Source organism: Mauremys reevesii, linkage group 1, assembly GCF_016161935.1.
Source record: "Mauremys reevesii isolate NIE-2019 linkage group 1, ASM1616193v1, whole genome shotgun sequence".
In the NCBI taxonomy this organism is placed as follows: domain Eukaryota; kingdom Metazoa; phylum Chordata; order Testudines; family Geoemydidae; genus Mauremys; species Mauremys reevesii.
In genome coordinates, this window is record NC_052623.1 from 299301593 (window position 1) to 299325225 (window position 23633).

The following is a 23633-nucleotide window of genomic DNA, read 5'->3' on the forward strand; positions in this document are numbered from 1 at the left end:
ACCCAACCCCCTGCCCCAGCACAGTGAAAATGAGCAAATGAGCAAGGTGAGAGTGCGTGATGGAGGGAGGGGGGATGGAGTAAGTGCCGGCAGGGCCTCAGAGAAGGGGTGGGGCAGGGGTGTTTGGTTTTCTGCACTCAGCAAGTTTGCAGCCCTACTGGTTTTGTCCCAGTACTGGCCACCGGACAAACAAGCGAAAAAGACTGTGTGGCATAAAACTGGATGAGTGGCTCCCCAGGGTACAGCAAGTCAGAGCAGATGATCTAATGGTCTTTTCTGGCCTGACACCCCTATACGACCCAGCTCCCTTTCTATGCAATGCTTCCTCCTGGGGGAATTCTAAAATAAAAAAAATGTGCACAATATTTAAAAATTCTGCAAATGTTATTTGTCAAAATAACACCATATAATCATGCCAGTTTCAATTATTTTGGTAATTTATTTCAAAATATTGTCAGCAAAGATATCTGTAACAATACAGACACACAAAATTTCCCCCATGAGTAGAGACTTAAAGAAACCCCTATGACAGCCTAGTTCCTGTTTCTCTGCCTCCCCAGCCCAGAGCCAGAAATTCACCCCCTCATACCGCCTACCCTCCTAGAGCCCAGGAATCCAGAGGGAGAAACAGACTGATGCTGGGTTCCCGAACTTGCAAGGAGTTTCCTGACTGTCACCCCACCCCACTTCCTTCAGGGGGTGCTGAGAACTGCAACTGCTGGGAACCCTCCCCCGCTTCCGGGCTGCCCCAGTCTTCTGTTTCCCAGCTGGGCTCTACGGGGTCCAGCGGCCTCTAGCTGAACCTAACATCACTGCAGCTCATTTCCGGGGGGCGGGGAAGGAAATTCTGCGCACACGTGGTTAATTTCTGCACAATTCTGCATTGCACAGTGGTGCTGAATCCCCCCCTGCAGCAAAGGGTCTGTTCGCCCCTGAGGCAGCCCAGAGGGTACCGCTGCCCGGGAAGGTGCTGGGATCAGTGATGAGCTGCCAAAATCTTAACAACGGGTTCCCTGTAAAAAGTTCTGATTTAACAACGGGTTCCCTATAAAAAGTTCTGATTTAAGGGATGTGCGACAGCATGTATTTTTTGTACCAATAGGGTTACCATACGTCCATATTTTCCCAGGAGGTGATTAAGAACCGAAAAGCCTGACATGTCCAGGAAAATACAGATGTATTTTAACCCTACCTAAAAAGTTCTTTTTTAAAAAGATGGGGCTGAACTAGAAATGAGCTCCGTTTCACATGTGTGGGTGGTGATCAGGGACAGTCTCAATTTTTGGGTCTTTTTCTTATATAGGCTCCTATTACCCCTCACCCCTGTCCCGATTTTTCACACTTGCTGTCTGGTCACTCTAGGGTGTGCACATGTGTGGGTCCCAGCTGCTCCCTGCCCCCCCCCTCATTAAAGCAGGTGTGCAGGGTTACTGCCCTGGGAACTGCAGGGCACCAGTGGATGTGGGGCTGGCTGCAGATAGGGGCGTGGGGCAGGGCTAGCTGGAGACAGGGAGTGACACGGGCTGGCTGTGGGCAGGTGATGCAGACGGGCGGGCTGCGGGTGGCTGTGGGCAGGGGGGGGCAGAGGCTGGCTGCGGGCAGAGGGCTGGCTGCGGGCAGAGGGCTGGCTGCGGGCAGAGGGCTGGCTGCGGGCAGAGGGCTGGCTGCGGGCAGAGGGCGGGCTGCGGGCAGAGGGCTGGCTGCGGGCGGCTGGGGGCAGAGGGCTGGCTGGGGGCGGCTGGGGGCAGGGGCTGGCTGGGGGCAGGGGGCGGCTGGGGGCGGGACAGGGGGTGGCTGTGGCTGGCTGGGGGCAGGGGCTGGCTGGGGGCAGGGGGTGGCAGGGAAGGCGGGGGAGGGACGCAGACACTCACACGGGGGGGGGCTGGGAGCAGCAGGACGCAGCCAGGGACTCACCAGGCAGCAGCAGGAGCCCCAGGGCCAGAGGTCCAAAGAGCAGGAGCAGCAACAGGGCCAGGAGGCAGCTCACATGGCTCTCGCAGCACAGCGCAGCGCCCCCCAGCGGCCGGGAGGAGGAATTACAGGCTTCCCAGGCAGAGCCCATCAAAGCTTCCCTCGCAGGGAAGCTAGTTAACAAGCGGTTCTAAAACCGCTTCTAAATTTAACAACGGGTTCGCGCGAACCGGTGCCAACCGGCTCCAGCTCACCCCTGGCTGGGATCCCTGAGGCGGCAAGAACCTGAGCAAAGCCCGCGGGCTCGGGCTCCGGCTGCCCTCCCCTGCCACAGCGGAGCCGCGAGAACGCTGGGCCGCTCGCCGGGGCACCCACCAGCCGCGCTTCCCCACACACAGCGCCCGACACAACCGCGCCCAAACCCCACCCACGTGAAGGGCTTTCTACCCGCTGACGTCACCCGGCTTTTTCTGGAGCACGCGCCTTAGCCCTCACTGCCCCCCTTCCCCCCACCTCGCACGTCACATGCCCAACGAGGGGCGGAGTCAGCGCGGCTTCGCCCCGCCCCATCCCGCTCACGTGCCAGGCGGTGGCGCGGGGGGGTGGTCCTGGCGCATCACGTGGCCGGCGGGAAGCTGGAAGCGGCCGGCGCGGCATGGGCGAGTCGATCCCGCTGGGCGCCCCGGTGCCGCTGGAGCAGGCCGTGCTGGAGACGTTCTTCTCCCACCTGGGCATCTTCTCCTACGACAAGGCCAAGGACAATGTGGAGAAGGAGCGGGAGGCCAACAAGAGCGCGGGGGCCAGCTGGCTCTCCCTGCTGGCCGGGCTGGCGCACCTGGCCGCCGCCGAGAAGGCCTATCACAGCATGACCTTCCTGGGCCAGAAGCTAGGTACCCGCCGGGCTCGGGCCGCGCGGCGCTCCGCTCTGGGGGCTCCTCCTGCCGCTTGGGGGGGCCCGGCTGGCAGCGCCCCTGGGCTTTGGGGGCCTGCCCAGGGAGGGGACCGGGCCCCAGGGGCGGGCAGCAGGTGGGCTGAGCGCCCCGCCGCTGGGGGCTGCCCTGGTGCGGTGACAGTGCAGGGGGCGGTGCCGCTGCTGAAGGGAAGCCGGGGCAGCGTCCAGCCGCCGGGCCTGATGCCCGAGGAGGCAAAGGTTCCCTGCTGCCGCTTGTGGCTATTGACAGCGGCATCCCCGGCTACGTGTACTGCTCGCAGAGAGGTGGTGGCTGCTTTCCAGCTGACTGTCCTAGTTACAGCCACCCCTTACATCCTGCTGAGGAGTCTCCGCAGAAAGGCCAATGATTGACTGGGGGTTCAGACTGAACAGCTCTGTAACCTGCCAGACGTTGCCTCTTAATGTCAGAGTTGAGCAGTGCACTGGGGAAAGGTTGCGCTACCTCTGTCCATGTTCAGTGTGTCCTGTACATATACTAGGATTTTGGCCTCCAGAGTTATAGTTTACAAGCAATTAAATTCATACACACAATATTGGATGATCTAATCCAGCAGTTCTCAAACTCTGGGTCAGGACCCCAAAATGGGTCGTGACCCCATTTTAATGGGGTCGCGAAGGCTGGCTTGGAGTTGCTGGGGCACAGGGCCGAAGCCTCAGCCCACCGTCCGAGGCTGAAGCCTGAAGGTTTCAGCCCTGCATGTTGGGACTCAGGTTACAGGCCCCCCACCTGGACTGAAGCCCTTGGGCTTCAGCTCTGCCTCCCTGCCCGTGTCAGTGGGGCATGTGTGGGCTCAGGCTTCAGCCCTCCCTATTGGGGTCCTGTAGTAATTTTTATTGTCAGAAGGGGGTCGTGGTGCAATGAAGTTTGAGAACCCCTGATTTAATCTTCCCCCTACTTTATATACATATATTAAAAACAAAACAAAAAAGCCCCCAATGTAGGATGATACCTGTAGGGCCACCCTTGGGTATATGATAGTATGAGGGTAGAAGCAAAACATGTGAGTTGATAGTATAAGGCACAGCAGTTATTCATCTGGCAACTTGACAATGTATGGCTTTTGAGACGGGGCAAAAAGTGTAAGAATCCCCACAATTAGGTATTGTGGCCATGGGTCTGGCCAAACTGTGCTCAGTGCAGTGCCTAAAAGGGGAGGGACAGAGGGTTCATGTAATCTTTGCACTCATGGCCCGAGAGCAGGGATAGTCAGTAGGCAGACTGGGTCAAATCTGGACTGCCAGATGCTTTTGAACACACCCCAGAATCTTTCTTTAATTATAATTTTTTTCCTACTTCTCTGGAGTCTGGACCTTGACTATACCCTGACCAAGAAATTTGGACCTTGACAAAAAAAAACTGATTACCCCTGCTCTAGAGGCTAAAGTTAGAGCAGCCTTGGGGCTGCTTTAGTTTACCCAGGCTGCTAACAGCCCCCCTAAAAGCTGTTACACATGGCAGGAACATAAGAAGCTCTAGCAATAATCCCTTCTGCCCTCTGCTTGGTTATGCTGATTTTATGCCATCTGGGGATTTCCTCTTACGTGGGACATCCCACATGCCCTGTTGAAGGCAGCTGATTTCCCTTTTACATCTAAAAGTGGCACACAGGGCATATTGAAGGCCAAAGATCTGTCCTATAACTCTCAATGCACCAACTATACATACAATATGATGGGGGCTAATTTAGCTACAACTAATCAGGAAAAAGATCTTGGAGTCATCGTGGATAGTTCTCTGAAGACATCCCCACAGTGTGCAGCAGCAGTCAAAAAAGCAAACAGGATGTTAGGAATCATTAAAAAAGGGATAGCAAATAAGACAGAGAATATTTTATTGCCCTTATATAAATCCATGGTACGCCCACATCTTGAATACTGCGTACAGATATGGTCTCCTCATCTCAAAAAAGATATACTGGCATTAGAAAAGGTTCAGAGAAGGGCAACTAAAATTATTAGGGGTTTGGAACGAGTACCATATGAGGAGAGATTAAAGAGGCTAGGACTTTTCAGCTTGGAAAAGAGGAGACTAAGGGGAATATGATAGAGGTATATAAAATCATGAGTGATGTGGAGAAAGTAAATAAGGAAAAGTTATTTACTTGTTCCCATAATATACGAATAGGGGCCGCCAAATGAAATTAATGGGCAGCAGGTTTAAAACAAATAAAAGGAAGTTCTTCTTTACACAGCACACAGTCAACTTGTGGAACTTCTTGGCTGAGGAGGTTGTGAAGGCTAGGACTATAATAGGGTTTAAAAGAGAATTGGATAAATTCATGGAAGTTAAGTCCATTAATAGCTATTAGCCAGGATGGGTAAGGAATGGTGTCCCTAGCCTCTGTTTGTCAGAGGGTGGAGATGGATGGCAGGAGAGAGATCACTTGATCATTACCTGTTAGGTTCACTCCCTCTGGGGTACCTGCCATTGGGCACTGTCGGTAGACAGGATACTGGGCTAGATGGACCTTTGGTCTGACCCAGTACGGTTATTCTTATGTTCTTCTCCATGCTCCCCCATGATTATGACCCTACCATGAGATGGGGAGACCCCACTTATAAGCTTAAGAAGGTAGTTAAAATTTCATGCCCATTCAGTTCTCTGCTTGAGACTGCCAACAAGAATGCAAATTAGTGGTGGCTTTTCACTTGGATACCTGCAACTTTTGATCACCTGAGGTGGGATTTGATGTGAAAAGAACCTTTTGCAATTACAAATTTCCTAAGTAGTTTTGAGGTGCAGTGTGGTTTTGGAATTCTTTTCCTAAAGTACTGTATTTGAGATATGGGGGATGAGATAATAGGAACATGATTGAGTTAAAGATTTTAATATGAAAACCATGGATATGGTCTGCTGCAATTCTGAAGTAAATATACAACTTTGTGTAACTTACATCATCATCACCCCAGAATTTGCAGTATGTAGTCATCTGATTCTGTCCACTGTCTATATCCAGGGGAAAGTGCTGTATGATGTTGTTCTAAAATAGTGCAAAAATCATAAGTCCAGTCCTTGGGGTTTCACACAGCTGTCACATCTTTCACTCAAATGCAGTGTGTTCAAAAATATAACACCAGCTCTGCAAATAGTTTAAACTCAACAGCCACCAAAGTAGCCTGGTCTGTTTCTCTAAAAGAGAATGGGATAATGGTATCTCTATTGACTTTGCTGATATTCTTTCTTACACTAAAACAGATTTTAAAGTTCTAGGCTTTGTGGCTGAACATGCACATGGGCGCTCTCTTTAACACTATTGGTGCATGAGAGGCATTTTAAGAAAACAATTCTGTTTAGTCTATCAGCATCTATAATCAGCAATATGAGATTGTATGACCAAAAACTGATCAGTCATATCCAATGCCACAACTTTGTTACGTAGGTTTGTAATTTAAAATGTAAGCAAGATAACTTGTTACTACTCAGGCTAATATGTCATACCTGCTGACATCAGACACCAGGCTAAATTGACTTTGGCTAATCAGGTATCATTTGTTCAAATGGCTTGTTTTGGACTTTGGGGGCCAGCAGAGACAGGGTTTTCACTTTGTTTCTCTGGTGTTTGAAAAATTCTCTGTCAAGTTTGCAGTTGCCAAGTATTTGACAACTTGAGGTCCTGAATGAAACTCTTTCAATATCTGCATAAAATCTAATCTTTGAAGTAGTGTTTTTAAAATATATATTATTTGTGTTATATGGATTTTCCTTAACATGTTAGCATATCTTTCAGCCTAAAAAATGAAGGGAATTCCATTTTAAGGCTTGCACACTGTGAACTTAAAATTCTCGACTTCTGTTCCCAGAATGAATCAGATTGCAGGATCAGCACCTTTGTTCCAATCTATCCCTTAGGGGTGGACCGTTGCATAGAGTCTCACTGAAGTCAGTGAGGTTCCACCTGGGCATTGGTTTAGCCCCAGTAGATTCACCTGCAAGATGAGGGGCCTAAGTGCTCTGTGATTGTTGACTCTTTTGCCTTCTGTGTTGAGTCCGCTGTCTGCTGAGTGTTTCTGCTGTTTTTGCCTGGTTCAGTGAACTGACATGATTGCAAGCTGCAGATGTAAGTGGAAGTACTGCATATAGTCAGTGAGTAAGATTTTATCCAGATTTATGGTTGGAATCTTACTTGTAAAATAGGGGAGAGAGGTTTGCAGTGTCACTGTACATAATGTTACATGACCTGTGGTGGAGTCTGTCCTCATAATGTAATGCAGCATCTTAAAAGTGGCCTGCAAAGTTTGGGTTTTTCTTTTTATTTATTTATTTATTTTTAAAGAAAGTCTGCCCTTTTTTGTTGCTTAATTTTTTGCATGTAATACATTATTATGTTGGAAAGATGTTATTTAGATTGTAAAATTAAGCCCTCTGAAGTTAGGAAATGAGAATTTAAGTTGCTTATGCAACCTTATTTTGGCCCTCTTGTACTTTGACAGTCTTTAATTACAAAACTAAATACTATATTTTTCACAGGATTTATTCTGCAGTTGTGTATTCTCTACTTCTGCTTTGATGGCAACCTGGGCCAAGATTTAGAATGTTCATGTTCACCTTGTTGCTGTGGCACATTGCTTGAATTGTCAGCAAGAATTTGGCAACAGAAGGGAAATGGCAGTTTTAAAAAGTTTCTCTCTCTTCTAACCCTGAATGGAATTTCATGGGACAAAGAAAAGGTGCTTCTCTAGCCTCAGAACTTACTGCCTGCCAAATTTCAAAGTCCTGCTGCAGACAATGAAAGTGTTAAGTTTTTTTTTTTTTTTTTTTCAAAAAAAGGTCCCAAGAATCTTTTTTAGAATGGAGTATGCTTAACATCCAAAATACAGTTTATTAGTAAGGCTAAGATTTTGTCATGGATATTTTTAGTAAACATCAGGGACAGGTCACAGGCTTCTGTTAATTTTTCATTATTTTTTCATTATTGTCCATGACGTTTACTAAAAATATCCATGGTAAAATGAGGAGCCTGGGCAGCTGCGGGTGGGCTGGGAGCTCCAGGGTCCCCCCATGCTGAACTCCGGGGGTCCCCTGGGAGAGGTGGGGGACCCTGCAGTTCCCAGCTGGGGCTGGCTGAAGTCACCGAGGTCTTTGGAAGTCACGGAATCTAAAGGAACTAAAATTCCCTTCCCCTTTCAACTCTATATTTAATTTCACTAGTTCTCCAGTCACTATAGAATGGATAAAAGTAGATAAGACCTAAATTTATAATGTAAAAATCAAACCGTAAAAGCTTAACAAAATGTTCAGGCTCCCTTTATTACCTCATAAAGAAGCAAAAAGAGCACAGGCACAACAGTTTTTTCTTTTAGCAGGTCACTTTTAAAACATTTTACTTTACTTCAAAACAGGTTAAATATCATGGGAAGGTAGTTGGTGTGGGCATATAATGACATCCAACAATACAACAGGGGAGGCTTGTGATTTATAAACAGCTTAGTAGGACAACAGTCTTTTTGCTCTCTGTTTCACCCCAAGTTATCTCTTGGGCCCTAGCATCTTGTCATCCATACATAGTACATTTTCTTTCTGCTCCATTCATGCTGGTAGCCGCTCTTTGTTGCAGCATCGAGTAGTTATGAAACAAGGACACCTCTGCAGCAGATCCATGCATCTGTTTAGTAATACAGGTGGCCTTCAGTGGAGGTTATTAATTAGAGCTAGTGAAATGGTGCCTTCATGCAGTACGTTCCTGGCATCTAATGAAGTATCTTTACATTTTTTTTATTGGTTCGTTTAAATCGCAAGTGGTGTCAAGCAGCTTTTGAGAAAATACAAGCCCACATTCCCCTTGTTCTCAATAATTTAAGACGTACTTGTTTGCATTTTGTCTTGTTATGGAACAACCTGCCATGCAGTCCTCTGAAGTATGTGGGTATTGTTTCCCTCTGGGATTTTGATTTGCAGTTGGGTTGTTCGGGGAGTTGAAAACTTCTGGTATACACACAATTGTATGGTTCACATTTAAGTTCTGTCTTATAAATTTTATATGTTTCATTTTTTAAAGGGCATTGTCACATTAAAAGGTCTAGTGTTATTAATAGTATAATAGATTATTAAAATTGCGCCATGACTTGTGTGTCTAGTCTCCAGAGAAAGGAATGTTTCCAGGTCACAGCTGATATGTTAGCAAGGCTAGGTGAGAACTTACTTATATTGTGACCTTCCTGAAAATTGGAGATGGGTAGGAGGGAGGCAAGCAGGCAGAGAGCGAAGTCTTACATCAGTCCCTTGTTGAAAAATGAATTGCAACAAGCATGAATTATGCCAGTCACTGAACAAAATTATGTGTAGTGCCTATGCAAATGCTTATTCCCAATGTACTTATCTGAAAGGTATTCTGTGAGTGGAAAAATACCTCAGGGAAATGTCTTAATGTAGACATTTAGGAGCACCTAGCTGAAAGGAGGCATGGTTACTCACCATTTCCCAGTATTGTTGTCTATCTTTGCCATCCCTGGGTTTTGGTAATACATCCATATTTATCTGAACAGGTGGTCAGTCATTCTTCAGCCGAAAGGACTCCATCCGAACCATCTACACATCTCTGCACAATGAGCTGAAGAAGGTGGTGGCGACGGGTCGCAATGCACTAGGAGGAACAGCTCCTCACTTGGAAGAGCTGCTTTCTCACCTGTCTGAACAGCTCTGTTTTTTTGTTCAGGCTCGGATGGAAATTGCTGACTTCTATGAAAAAATGTTCACCCTCAGCACCCAAAAGTTCATTAACTCTGAGGAACTCGTAAACATTTTGGAATCCATCCTAAAGAAATACAGCTCAAGGTGAGTTCTTGTTTGTTAGAATTAAATACTCAGATGTGTCATGATGTTCTATTCAGTACTGTAAATGAGGATGAGGTCTAAGCAAGTCCTCTCCAGCAAGTATAATAATTTTGCTGTCCTATGCTTTTGTTAAGCAGCACAGTCCTCCACCTGAGTTCATGCATTAAATAAATGTGACATGAGTAACACAGCATTTCTCCAGTACTCAAAACATGACCCTTCTTGCAAGAAAATGTGAAGATACTTTAGCTCATCATGGTCACAGAATTGTCTTCTCAGTCATTTCCTGCACTCAGCAAATAGGAAGAGTTGTGTTAATTATAGGCAGTGAAGGGAGTTTTGCAGCAGCAGTGTTTCATGTGAAAAATGTATGTTAAATTCAAAGTGGACGTAAGTTTACGAGGATGAACATAGAATTAGTGTAGAAATAAGATACAAATACTTGCATCTGAGCAGTTTTGTTTTTAGACTGGAAAATGTGCCCCTTACCTAATCTCCAGAAGCATATGTAGAGATTAAAATAATGTGTAGTTTATCTACAGGTAAATTAAAATCTCACTACAGGATATATTTCTTTATGAATAACATTTTTGCCACTCTGGAAACACTTTACGCCATACCCTGAAGTCAACTTGAGATTTACTGGACCAACAGGGCAGCAAGTACCAGAGTTTCTATGCCCTCTAGCTGCAAACTGTAGATGATCAAATTTATGGATGATAGCAGGAGCCCCCAACCTCATCACAGCTGATACAAAGGTCCATACAAAGAGAGGCTGTTTCTTAGTTATCTAAAACATAGAAGCTTTTACACTGATAGTGATTTTGAAATGTACTGTGGGATAAAATTTAAAAGAAGATGACTTAGTATATAGAATAAAGCAATGACAATTGTTTTAAAATAGTCAGCTGTTGTAGACAGTCTTTGAAAGCTAACAAAAAATGTTCAGTTTACTTTCTCCTCTAGGTAACAATCACATTCTCATCAGAAATACATTTGAGGGGTTCCTATGTCTGGAAGCTAAAGTAGATTTTAAACCGACACATGCTTTAGGAAGAATCAACATAATTCTCAGTGCTGCCTTAAAACATTCCAGCTCTAGGCACTGCAGTTTAATAATTTACCATTTCAATGTGACTTCTGCAGACTCAGCTCTTGTTGGCTACCAGTGCAAATGGTTAGATAAAAAGGACACTAATAACATATTGTAAGAAACATAGGCAGAATCACTTTGGAACTGGTGGAAGCTTAGAACATTAAAGGGACAATGCACATTAAAAATTGCATGTTTCAGAAACTTTTCCCTCTTAGTGCTTTTAGCATTATCTAAGACTGGAGAAAAATATCTTTCTGTTTCCATTTGGTTTATGCTGTGTGCTTGACAGCACTTGTGTAGCCTGTTTCACAAGTCATTGGAAGAGCAAAACATGCTAAGAAATGTAAAATGACCAAAATTGGCTGAGATTGTGAGTAATACCTGGAAACTTCAAACTTTTAAAAATAGATTTCATGTTCCTGTCACTCGTCTTATAACTTTTTAATATATTTTTTCATCCTTTCTGTTCTTTAGATCTGAGATGGCTGCCAGAGATAGTAGCTCAGATCCTGCTCTGGATTAGATGGCTGCCTCTATGACAGAGGAATCCAAAAGTGACATAGAGTCAATGTAGTGGCTTCTGTGCCAAAAGGGGGTGTTGCCAGGGCTTCCTTCAACTCTGGCATTTCTCAGTTGCCAGAGCAATCTCTGCAGGCTACTGCCAGCAAGTGTAGACTAGAGCAGTTTTCACATTGCTCTAATATATGATAGGGACTGATCAGGTGTAATCTCAGAATTGGGGGAGTGTAATAAAGCCACCTTTGTGCCATCTCTTCTCCTTGTCCCCTTCCTGGGAGTATGTGAAACTTCTTCATCTGCATCTCAAAATCTGGGCCATTATTAGTTATTTGATTTGTAGGTTTTTAAGGCCAGAAAGGACCACTATGATCATCTCATCTGACCTCACTGTCTTTCCTTCCTTCATTTGATTTACTTGGAAAATTAAATATGTATATGGATATAAAAAATGGAGCAAGGTGGTATGCTGTTTGGAGTGGCTCATGACCATGAGTGCCAACCTCCAGGCAGACTGTCAAGAAGCAGGGCAGAGACCCCAAACTAGTTGTATGTTTGGCAATTAGATTTCACCAATCCAGTAACAAGTGTGAACTCCTGAAGCACTATAACAGTCTTACCACAAAGTCTCAGACAATCGCCTGGGGCATTCCAGTCTCTCTTGCTACCCAGGCAAGCTGGATTTAATGATAGTTGGTTGCTATACACCAAAGATCAGAAAAGACTCAGATTGTTTCTAGTCCCAAGAGACCAGTGACTTACCTCAGGTCAGTTTGTACCTTAGATCTCACTCCAAATATCACTCTTGTGGCCAAGTCTATAGTAAACTGTCTAAGGATTTATTAACTAAGAAAAGAAATGAGAGTTACTACAAGGTTAAAGTGGGCAAGCATGTATACACAAATGAGTTAGTTCATGGTTCCAAAAGGAACAGGAGTACTTGTGGCACCTTAGAGACTAACAAATTTATTTGAGCATAAGCTTTCGTGGGCTACAGCCCACTTCATCGGATGCATGCAGTGGAAAATACAGTAGGAAGATATGTATACACACACAGAGAACATGAAACAATGGGTGTTACCATACACACTATAAGGAGAGTGATCAGTTAAGGTGAGCTATTATCAGCAGGAGAGAAAAAACTGTTTGTAGTGGTAATGAAAATGGCCCATTTCCAGCAACTGACAAGAAGATGTGAGGAACTGTGGTGGTGGGGGAAACATGGGGAAATAGTTTTACTTTGTGTAATGGCCCATCCACTCCCAGTCTTGATTCAAGCCTAATTTAATGGTGTCCAATTTGCAAATTAATTCCAATTCAGCAGTCTCTCATTGGAGTCTGGTTTTGAAGTTTTTTTGTTGTAATATTGCGACTTTTAGGTCTGTAATCGAGTGGCCAGGGAGATAGAAGTGTTCGCCAACTGGTTTTTGAATGTTATAATTGTTGACGTCTGATTTGTGTCCATTTATTCTTTTACGTAGAGACTGTCAGAGTTGTAGGAATCGGTCAGCTCTGAATGTCTTTTAGGGCTAAGCCAGGTTGACCCTTGGGATCTCTGCTTCCGTTTCTTAGCTCCAGCCCTGTGAGAGTCCAAACAGCAAAACAGAGATGAAAAATTTTCTTATCAGCTGCTTTGATTTCCTTCTTCCAGAATTCGAGCTGAGGGGATGAGCCCTTTTGCACATAGCCTTTTCATGGCTGTGAAGGAGCAATTAAAGTCTTTGTATTGTGATGTCCCTCAATGGCCCATTTAGTTTTGATAGTTTTCAGAGTAGCAGCCGCGTTAGTCTGTATCCACAAAAAGAACAGGAGTACTTGTGGTACCTTAGAGACTAACCAGTTTATTTGAGCATAAGCTTTCATGGGCTATAGCCCACTTCATCGGATGCATAGAATGGAACATAGCAAGGACACACACACTCAACCTGAAAATGTGGGTGTAGCCCTACCAACTCTAAGAGGCTAATTAATAAAGATGAGCAATTATCAGCAGAAGAGAAAAACCTTTTGTAGTGAGAATCAAGATAGCCCACTTAAGACAGTTTGACAAGAAGCTGTGAGGATACTTAACATGGGGAAATAGATTCAGTGTGTGTAATGGCTCAGCCATTCCCAGTCTCTATTCAAACCTAAGTTGATGGTGTCTAATTCAAGTTCAGCAGTTTCTTGTTGGAGTCTGTTTTTGAAGCTTTTCTGTTGCAAGACTGCCACCTTTAGGTCTGTTACTGAGTGACCAGAGAGGTTGAAGTGTTCTCCTACTGGTTTTGAATGTTATGATTTGATAGGCCTTCTTGATAGGCAGGAGTAGATTCCTCCTGTCTGGGTTCATGGTTTCAGAGCAAACATTTTTTTAAAGTTACAAAGTAAAAAGTTAAATATTGCCTTGTGACAACTAGGTGTTGAAAATCATCAGAGGGGTAGCCGTGTTAGACTGGTTCTGTAGAAGCAGCAAAGAATCCTGTGGCAACTTATAGACTAACAGACGTTTTGCAGCATGAGCTTTCGTGGGTGAATACCCACTTCTTCGGATGCATCCGAAGAAGTGGGTATTCACCCACGAAAGCTCATGCTGCAAAACGTCTGTTAGTCTATAAGGTGCCACAGGATTCTTTGCTGCTTCTAGGTGTTGTAAGCAGTTCACAGTTCTTAATACACAGGCTGAATTCTCTGCTCAGTCTGGGACCAGTCTCCCCATTTAAAAGTCTTCCAAACATTCTTGTTGCCTTCAGAGTAGATGGGGGAGGCGAGAGGTGACGTCATTGCCCCTCATTTTATACTCTCTACCTAGTGCTGGAAAGGTAGTTGCTGTGTCACAGGGGTTAGACAGCCCCCATAGTGTATGGTCTCTCACAGGAGACTCCGGAAGGGGTCCACTGGGAAGTAAATTGTTCTTAATTAGCCATCTATACATGGCAGGCTAGTCCTGATGTAAATCTATTTTGGGGGTGTTAGTTGCTCCTTTGTTGCCACAGAAAAGCTAGCTTGTGGGCATTTCCCAAACTCACATATTGCAATAACTAACATATAGCTTAACTTCACATACAATGGTAATACATACAATTGAACAGGATAGTAATGTTCAACAGATTTTTCAAATGATACCCTACAAGGCATACTTAGTATAAAACATATAACAGTGATAAATATGTGGGTACAAGGTGTTATTTTGAGGTACAGTGTCGGTGTTCTACTAGAATATTGTAAAAATCCTGTCCGTTTTATGCAATGCTATGCTTCCTCAAGACATTTCTGTGTTATGAGACTTAATTAAAGCAGATGTTCTTGGCATATAACTGTCCATTTATTCTGCAGTCAGCATACTTTCAAGCTTTCAGTAGAGGCTGATGTGTATTTTTGGATTAAAACAGTTTAACGAATCCTGCTATGTCGTGAGACATGAAAAGATCACTATGAGGCATGAAGCAAAGTGGGAGTTGGGAGCTGCACATCATAATGTTAATCCACAAGACTTGGCAGAACTGCATTTACATGAATATTTTAGCTGCTTTTAATGATAAATAACCTTCATAGGTCAATATCGCTATAATAAGTGTTCAAATGCTTGATGGTCTAAGTATAGCACATTTTGAGACTGTTTAGAAGGAATAGGGTTTCAGAAGAATGAATTGTCTTAATAGACAGGACAGTATTCTTTTTTTATGCTAAGACAGCAGATCAGTGAAAATAAATACATAATGCTCTACGTGGTGGAATATTCATATTAATCAGCACACTCATTTTCTCAGAGAACTGTTCTAATAGACCTGTGGCTCCCCACATCTGAAATAGCCAGTAAACCCTGGATCTTTGCTGCAGTAGAAAGCCAAAATGTGCGTTAATATAAAGCATTAATGTTGGGTAAATTGTCTAATTTATCTTCAGAGCAGTGTTCATCATGTGATCTGCCAGATTTCTTTCAAAATAACTGCCCGCCCCAGCTAGAAAGGATGTATTAATGCCACACAATCAACTGCTGATAGCTACTTTAACACTGTTCTATAATGTCAGACACCGTTCTCAGGTTTTTGTCTCAGACTGTCAGTGTTAATATGCACTAGAGAGATGAGTTATACTGGTTCCTGTTTCCCTTAAAGATACCTGCCAAAAGTTTGGGGTGAGGGGAAATGTGCTTTTTTGCTGTTTTAAGATGATTTAAATGAGGCCTGGCCAGCTTAAATCTACCTTTTAATTTCTTTTCCCTTAAAAATATAAGGAATATTACATCTTGTCTTTCCTGTTTTTGCTTAGTGGCCCATAAAAGCTAATTGGGAGCATTCTCAGCCCTTACTTGAAGGAGTCAGCATGTTATACCTTGTTCAGGAAAAACAGGATAGACAAGTTCTGAATTAATCCTCTCAGAAAAAAAATAAAAGAATCCAAACCACACAGACTTCTGTGTATCAAACAGGAGCAAACAAGGGGGACACACCCATTTCCCACTTCTGTTATTTATTATAACAGGGAAAGAGAAATGCGTACTCTCTCTCTTTCATTAGATAGAACTAAATTTATTTTTTATTTTAGAATATAAACCCCTATGCTTCAGGACATAAATTAACCACTTATTTTGAGGGGTTAGGAAAAAACTTTCCATGTGGGTATATTTTTCAATAATTTCCCATTAGGGGTTTCTTGCCACTTCCTTTGAAGTATCTGGTATTGGCCACCATCAGAGAGAGAATATCACACCAGTGAGGCCACTGATCTGATCCAGTAAAGCAATTTCTGTGTGACAGCACAACACATTTTATGTGATATGGTACAGTATATTAGATCTTGTATGCAATTCCCATCTTGACTCAAAACCAAGATCACATTACTGTATCAGTGAAGATACAGTGGTGTACTCTGCTAGTTTCACTTGCTGCCTTAGGACTCTTGCAGCACCATCAGTGTTCATGATGGTCTGGGAAATTCCACCAGAACAACTAATGCATACCATCTTGGATAGGCTCCCGATGAGAAACTTCCTGTGGTAATTTGAGATTTACTTTTTGAATAGGAAAATTGCATGTAAACATTGTACCTATTCAAAATGAGGATTTAAGTGCTGGGATTGGGGGAGATATCTGCTTAGGAGCAAATCCAGTGGTGGTTGGAATTCTTTTGCAGTGCCTGTAAGACCAGTCACAGATGTTGCACATACGGCTATGTTTTTGAAGGGATATTCTATAATACATGAGTTTCCACTTCTACCTAAAGTAAGTTCCAAACATACATGTTTGTTACGTGACTGGAAATTGAGTTTCTGTACATGTCACACATGCAAGAGCATGGAGCTGCTATGCTTCCTCTAAATAAGAGGCATATTAAAAATTCAAGTTAATTTAAGAAAAGTGAGAGGTTCATTCTCTAATTTCCTGTGTCCTATCTCACCCAGGCCTGCTCTGACACGGCAGGACCCCTCTGGTGCATAAAACGTGTAATGGCACTCAGTCTAAGAGCTTTGTTTTTTTTCCTTTAACTTCTGCTGTATAAGTGAAGGGATGATCTTGTCCTCAAATTTCTGGTGTCTGATGGATTCAGCCATGATAGCAGCTCCAGTGTGATGTTGGTCAGACCTCCATCAGACCTTGCCTCTCAGCTGCTGTGATTTAAAGTTTGAGAGCAGGTTTGGCAGCAGATACAGTCAATTATGGTTTTATTTACCAATTCCCCCTATTCAGCCCCTGCTGTTCCTATTTGATTGTGAGGAAACAAGTGACTATGAGGAAGCCTACTTGGACAACGATCATGCAATTTTGGGTGTGTTAGTTGCTTTGACAGAGGTGTCTGGGTAACTAGACCATAACCATCAAAAAGTGTCTTATTGCCAGTAGTTATGGAATATTAAAATAGCAGTTGGTTTTTTTTTTTTTTTTTTAAAGTTCAGTATCCTAGTGGTTGGAAAGGGAAGTGGCATTGGTGTTGGAACTTATCAAATTCTTTCCATTGATACACACATTTGTATTATTTGGTTTTATCAGGTATGAAGAGATGCTACATTTTTAATTTAAAATATTTATGCAAAAACAATGTTAAGTCATGCTTTTTAAACTAATCAGCATAGAATTCTTCTGCCTACACTTTCTGTTTGACTTTCAGTGATGTTTTGCCTGCGAGTTGGTGTACTAGTGAATATAACACTTTTGCTGTCATGTGCAACATCCATCACACTTTTTTTTAAAAAATGTTTTGTTTTCTAGATTTCACCATCCAATCCTCAGTCCTCTTGAAAGCAGCTTCCAGCTGGAAGTGGATGTGCTTGCACATCTTTTAAAGGCTCAGGCTCAGATCTCAGAGTGGAAGTTTCTCCCATCCCTAGTCAACTTGCACAGTGCTCATACAAAGCTGCAGACGTGGGGCCAAATTTTTGAGAAACAGCGAGAGACCAAGAAACATCTGTTTGGAGGGCAGTCTCAGAAGGCCGTACAACCGCCACACCTTTTCCTCTGGCTGCTGAAACTCAAAAACATTCTCCTTGCCAAGTTTAGCTTTTACTTTCATGAGGCCCTCAGTCGACAAACAACTGCATCCGAAATGAAAACGTTGACTGCTAAAACTAACCCTGATTATTTTGGGAAAATTTCCAGCTTCATCAGGAAATATGACGCGGTTAATGTTTCTCTTATCTTTGACAACCGTGGGTCAGAGAGCTTCCAGGGACATGGCTACCATCATCCCCACTCTTACAGGGAAGCCCCAAAGGGGGTGGATCAGTACCCAGCTGTGGTCTCTCTGCCCAGTGACAGGCCTGTAATGCACTGGCCCAATGTAATCATGATTATGACTGACAGAACCGCTGACCTCAACAGTTTGGACAAGGTTGTTCACTTCTATGATGACAAAGTCCAGAGCACGTACTTTCTGACACGCCCTGAACCTCATTTTACCATTGTAGTTATTTTTGAGGCTAAGAAATCAGAGAGGGACTCGCATTTCATCTCTTTTCTCAATGAAATCTCACATTCCCTCAAGAACTCCAAAGCTTTTGCAGGCCTAAAGCCAGGATCCAAAGGATAAAATAAATATTGAGTTGCAGATTGCAAGGCCATACATTAGACTGGAAAAAATAAATATTCTCGCTTTCAAGGAGTACATTCATTCACAATTCTCAGTTTGTTTAAAAAGGAAGCGTTATTTTAATATTTGTTGTGAATGCTTTTTTAGCTAATGAAAACACTTGAATAAAAATATAGAAAGAATTTTCTAGGCTGTGCACATGGGAATGACTTAGCTGTGGTGCACTAAAATAGCTGAGGTATTTTTTTTGCATGGTGCTCTATTCACAGTATGAATTAATATTTTTCAGTCCATGACATTTTGTCCTTAACTAAGTGGAATGTATGCACTTTATATTATGCTGATCATTGACTATAACTTATGCAGAATTTATTGAAACTTGGTTAGAATGATTAAATTGTCTTTTCAGGACACACTGCTGTTACACTAACTATCAGGAACTATAATGGAATCTTATTTCTTAACAATGATACTCATTGGGGATTATTGGGAACTTGCAGCTCTTCACGCAAACAACTGCAATAAAGTCAACACATCATAAAATGTACTCTTATTTTGGTAACTAATATGTCACTATACAAAAACTTGAAAAATAAGTCTTAGCAATGAGGCTTTTCTTTGAGATTGGCTTTTAAATCCCCACTAAACTAGGGAGAGAATGCCAGTATTGTGAACTATAAAGTGTGCAGATTAGCCATAATTCTACAGGATATAGAAGCAAAAAAGTAAAATCTGTAGCACAAGCATAGAGTGCAATGTCCACATGATTACAGCTTATAAAGTACACTGGTAATGTCAAAACTACGGGATGCTAGGTTTTAAATTTCTGCTTATGGAATAAAATTGAAGATGATAGCTTCAGTTTGTGCCGATACTTTAGTATTCACAGTAGTTTGTGTTTTTTCCACAAGATTATTTCAAAGCCCTTATATTTCCTTCATCCATTTGCCTTTCTGATGACAATGCAATAGAAAAATCCAAACCAAAAACTAAAAAAGTCATGTATTTATGCTCTTACAATTAGACTAAGGCTGCACTATTGTTGGTTTTCATAGCTATTTTTTCTTTAGTACATCTTCAGTTTTGCTTTCTGTTCAGATATCATTACTAACATTTTTAAATAACTTTCCAGTTAAGACAAAAGCCAAAATTGTTTTGGCACTAGGATCTAAGACCTTCTACAACACTTGCAGTGCAGTTTATTGAGTTTTGAAATATCTCCCTCCCACTTTACTTTTTTTTTAGTTTAAAAAAAGACAGTTCCCCTCTCAACTTTATAAAGTCATTGTGCTAGACGAGTGCTCTCTATTTCCTGTCCAATTATTATTTAAAAAAATCATTTGTCTGTACTTGTGGCCTTCTTATAATGGGTGATTCTATCTCCCTTATGATTAGTACCTTACCCCCACAAGCACTTTCACTGGAAATCAAGTGGGACTAATCATAAAGTGTGAGGTGAGTAAGGTTGAACCGTAATGGATGCACTTCATAGATGGTAAGGAGATGTAATAAGCACATCATCAGATTTACTTTATATGTAAAGTAGGTCATTTAAGCCAAAATTTTGGTTGCCCCATTCCATTAAGACTTGCATAACTCTAGCCTCATATGATAAGCATAGTGAAAGCAACTACAGAAAATCTAAAGAGCAGATGAAGTTTTCATTTTCTTCTTTGTAAGAATAGTGCACTTACCTTTCCCCCTTGATGCATATATAATTTTTCTTAGCCTCCATGGCAGTTGCATGCATATATTGAGGAGAAAATATACAATGTGATTTGCTTCCCTATAAAATATTAAATAGAGCTGTCCAAACTTCATTAGAATTATATGCAAATGTCATACTTCTATTGTAAGTGCTTCAACATATTGTCCATCTAGCTGAGAAAATTTGTATTCCATCTACGCTAGTCCTAAATTAGCGATGGTAACACAGGTTATGATTGGAAAGACTATTGCTTGCCACTGGAAAGTGCTAGAATGTGAAAATACGCAAGGTGGGACATGGCCAGCACCTAACTTTGCTATGTTACAGTTTCCAAATCATGCTGTCTTTTAACAGGGTGGAATGTTGCTCTTGCTTCAGGGACCCAGCTCCTTGTCCTTAAAGGTATTTAGGCTCCTAATTTCCATTTAAACTAATAGCAGTTAGGTGCCTCAGTACTTTTAAGATTCTGGGCCTCAATGTGGGGATGATGCCTGTGTTTTTCCTCTTTAGACAGACCATTTTAACAACCCAACCCCCGCTCCGCAAATCCCAAAACAAACAACTGTAATCAGTGAATGCTCCAGCCCTGTCTCTTTAGCCTTCATATGAGCAAAGGTGCTGTCATCAGCAGTGGCCTCATCCTTCATGAGTTGTTGCACAAACCCTTTCTGCCACTTTTACCCCGATAGCAACTGAGGCTTTGGTGGAGGGGTGTGGGTGTAAATACCTTCTCTGCTGGTGTTTGGGAGGCAGAGAGCAGCAGTCTGAGCTGTGCCTGCACAGGTCATGGAGAGAGAGGCAACGGACAGACCTACTGTTCATAGGGAGCAGAGTAGCAGCTGCCAGCAGAGTTGCTGAGTTTGGCTAGCGAGTGCACCTGTGCTTTTCTCCCTACAGGGCTCTCTGTTCAATAGCACCTGTGGTGGAGTAGTGGGACCTGCTGCATTCACCAGCTCACCCTCTGCTGGCTTTGAGGGAAGCTAAAGGCTCTGAGGCCTTCCTGCACTGTAAAAAGCCCCTTAGAGTCATGTTGCTGCTTCCTACCTGCATTCATGGTGGCTTATTGGAAGGGTGAGCAGTTATAGGAGCAGCATGATGCCCCTTGAAGGCTTCAGGTAAGAGCTGCTGCAGATTTAGTTGTAGCAAGAGGAGAAAGGTGAAGTTGAGAGGCTGGTGTGTTGGCTGCTGTGAGGAGCATAGGTGTTTGCCAGAGAAGGAATGGGGTAAATGTGTGGGACCTTGCTGAGGAGAGGGGGGAGAATTGTATGTGGCCTGGGAGGTCAAGCTGTGGGGGGCATTGGATATGTGGGTGGGGTGTTGGATATGGCCTGGGGGTGGAAATGGTGTAGAGCTTTGGGAGAAGCATTGTATGGTGGTGGTATCAGGGATTCAAAGAAAATTAGAAACTGAGTGATGTCTGGGGGAGGGGTGGGTTGGCTTGGTGAGGATCCCTGCTGTCTATGGGAAGGAATTTCTGTCCAGGGTGTTGGGACTATAGTGTTGCTACAAATTCTGAATATCCAAAAAGCAGGAAGTGTGTACGTTTTAAGTGTTAAAATGTTAACTGGTACACAACAAACTTATTCACAGCAGCTGTTCAGCTCTATACCCACCCTTCCGTGAGGAAGTAGGAAAGAACACTTTTTCTAGAGCAGTGTATGATATTCCAATGCACATGAATAGCAGGATTTGCAAACAAACTTCCATTGCATGATACTTGTGTCATTCAGGCTGCTAAGCTGGAGAAATAAATCTGGAAGATGGATTTCTCTTTTAAATTTCTTCAGTGTTATAGTAAAACACATAGAAACACAGTGAAATAAAATACTGTAGATGAAATATATCCCTATCTGTGTAGCATAGTTGTTTGGTTTCATAAAAGCAATCAGTGCTCAGTGGGACAGGAAAATAGAAACTATAGTATTGGAGCAAAATTTCAAATATCTGTGGATAAAGACCCCCTCCACACCAACCCACCCACACTTCTAAAAAGAGAATTTTTTTAAAATGATGGGTGTTGGATATAGTTTCTTCCAAATAATGCTGAATTCCTGTGCATAAATGTAATTCAACACTCCAGTACTTTAGTGAAGTCTAGTTCTGAACTTAGCATTGGACCTTTCCCTGTTTTAATATGCTAAACCAGAGCCCCAGCTCTGAACTGCCCTGAATTTTGGAGTTCTGAACTTTGTAGCATTTGGCACGTAATGCTTAATTGTTGGCACATAGAGAACTTCTCACTGTGCTATGCAAACTTTAGGTTTGGATTCTGCAAGGAGAACTGTGTAGGCAGACACTTGTGAGGCTCTGAGTGCCAGCATCTGCCTGCAGGGTTGTCCTGGTAGATCAAGGCCTTAAAGTAGTAGAATGGGGAGCGCAGAGACTTTTTAGGCTATAGGGTTAGAAGATGTCTGCAGACAAGGAGTTGAGGCAGTGGTGTACAAGAGCAACGTGATGGAGTTGATAGGCAGATCTATAGTCCAAAGAATTGTGGGAGAAGTTGTATCTAAAAACAATTGTTTGGGTGTGGATGTATTAAATGTCCAAAAATGTTCTAGGCCCCATACAGACTCTAATAAGGCCTGGTTCCCGTTTTGAAGAGCTTACATGCTAAGTGACACATCACACAACAAAGGGGTTATAGAATTTGTATATGTACTGGTGGGATGTCAATAAAAAGCTGCACTATCAAAACAAACTCCCAAATATGGAGTAGGTAGGGTCAGACAACAGACAAAGCAACGAGTGTGGTTACTTGGCAAAATGTGTGAAGGGTTGACTTTAATATTGAAACTGGGAGAGTTCGGGCTGTAAGGACTAGTGGGTGAATGGCCTGATCACATCCCATCTGCCACCCATTCCTCTTGACCTCCCTGAATTAAGTATGTAAGTTTTTTAAGTGCTAATGTACTTGTACAGACTCTTTCATTACATAAAAAGTGTAAATGTACTTACGGAAACAGTTGGAGCCAACACTTCTGGCTATATTTAAAAGATTAAAACAAGTATTGAGGCATTGATCTACTCAGTACCCACTCAAGTCACTTAGAATAGCAACCTAAAAGCTTTTCACAGTCCAAACTCCATATACCAGTCACTTACTTGAGTCAACAAGGGTTCTGGTAGAACTGTTAATTTAAAACTACTCGGCGTGGGGGGAGAGGTGGATTTGACTGCAAAAAGTATTCTCAGTTCTCTTACATATTTAATACTTATGTTGTATAAGGTTTTTATGTACAATGTTATTTTCCTTAAATAAAATATCTATCCTACTCCTCTCCTTGCTATGAAAACAGAGCAGTTTGAGAGTTGAAACTGGTGAGATGCTTTGTTGTGCTCTAGGGAGTTTTTAATCTGAGCACAACACTCCTGCTATTCAAACTTTAATGTTGATGGGGGGAAAAAACAACAACCCCCATATCCTATCAGAAAGCACCAAAGCTCAAGGTTTACCTAATTCACTGACTTGATTTTTTTAATACAAATCTACATTATAAATGTAAATAATTTCATGACTATCTCTCATCCTATTGTTTTCTCCAACCGGGTACACCTACCGTTCTTCTCTCTGCTCTGTTGCCGCACACTAAGCTCATGAGCCAGTCTCACTTCCCCCAGCTGCTGTCCTAAAGGCCCAGCTCATATCAGCTATTTAGGGATCCCTTTTGTGCACAGC

The 23633-nt window shown here is 42.9% G+C and overlaps 1 protein-coding gene across 2 annotated transcripts; it reads left to right on the forward strand.

Annotated features, from left to right (window-relative positions):
- Window positions 1-2440: 2440 nt before the first annotated feature.
- On the forward strand, window positions 2441-20769 carry KICS2 (KICSTOR subunit 2). Of its 2 annotated transcripts, none has more exons than XM_039502464.1 (3): window positions 2441-2801; window positions 9347-9635; window positions 17433-20769. In XM_039502464.1, exons 1-3 carry the CDS (start codon window positions 2567-2569, stop codon window positions 18247-18249), a joined length of 1341 nt encoding a protein of 446 aa, XP_039358398.1. In that variant the 5' UTR covers window positions 2441-2566; the 3' UTR covers window positions 18250-20769. The 2 variants fall into 2 exon arrangements, with proteins under 2 accessions (XP_039358398.1, XP_039358409.1); XM_039502475.1 differs by lacking the exon at window positions 2441-2801 and adding an exon at window positions 6812-6921.
- Window positions 20770-23633: the final 2864 nt, after the last annotated feature.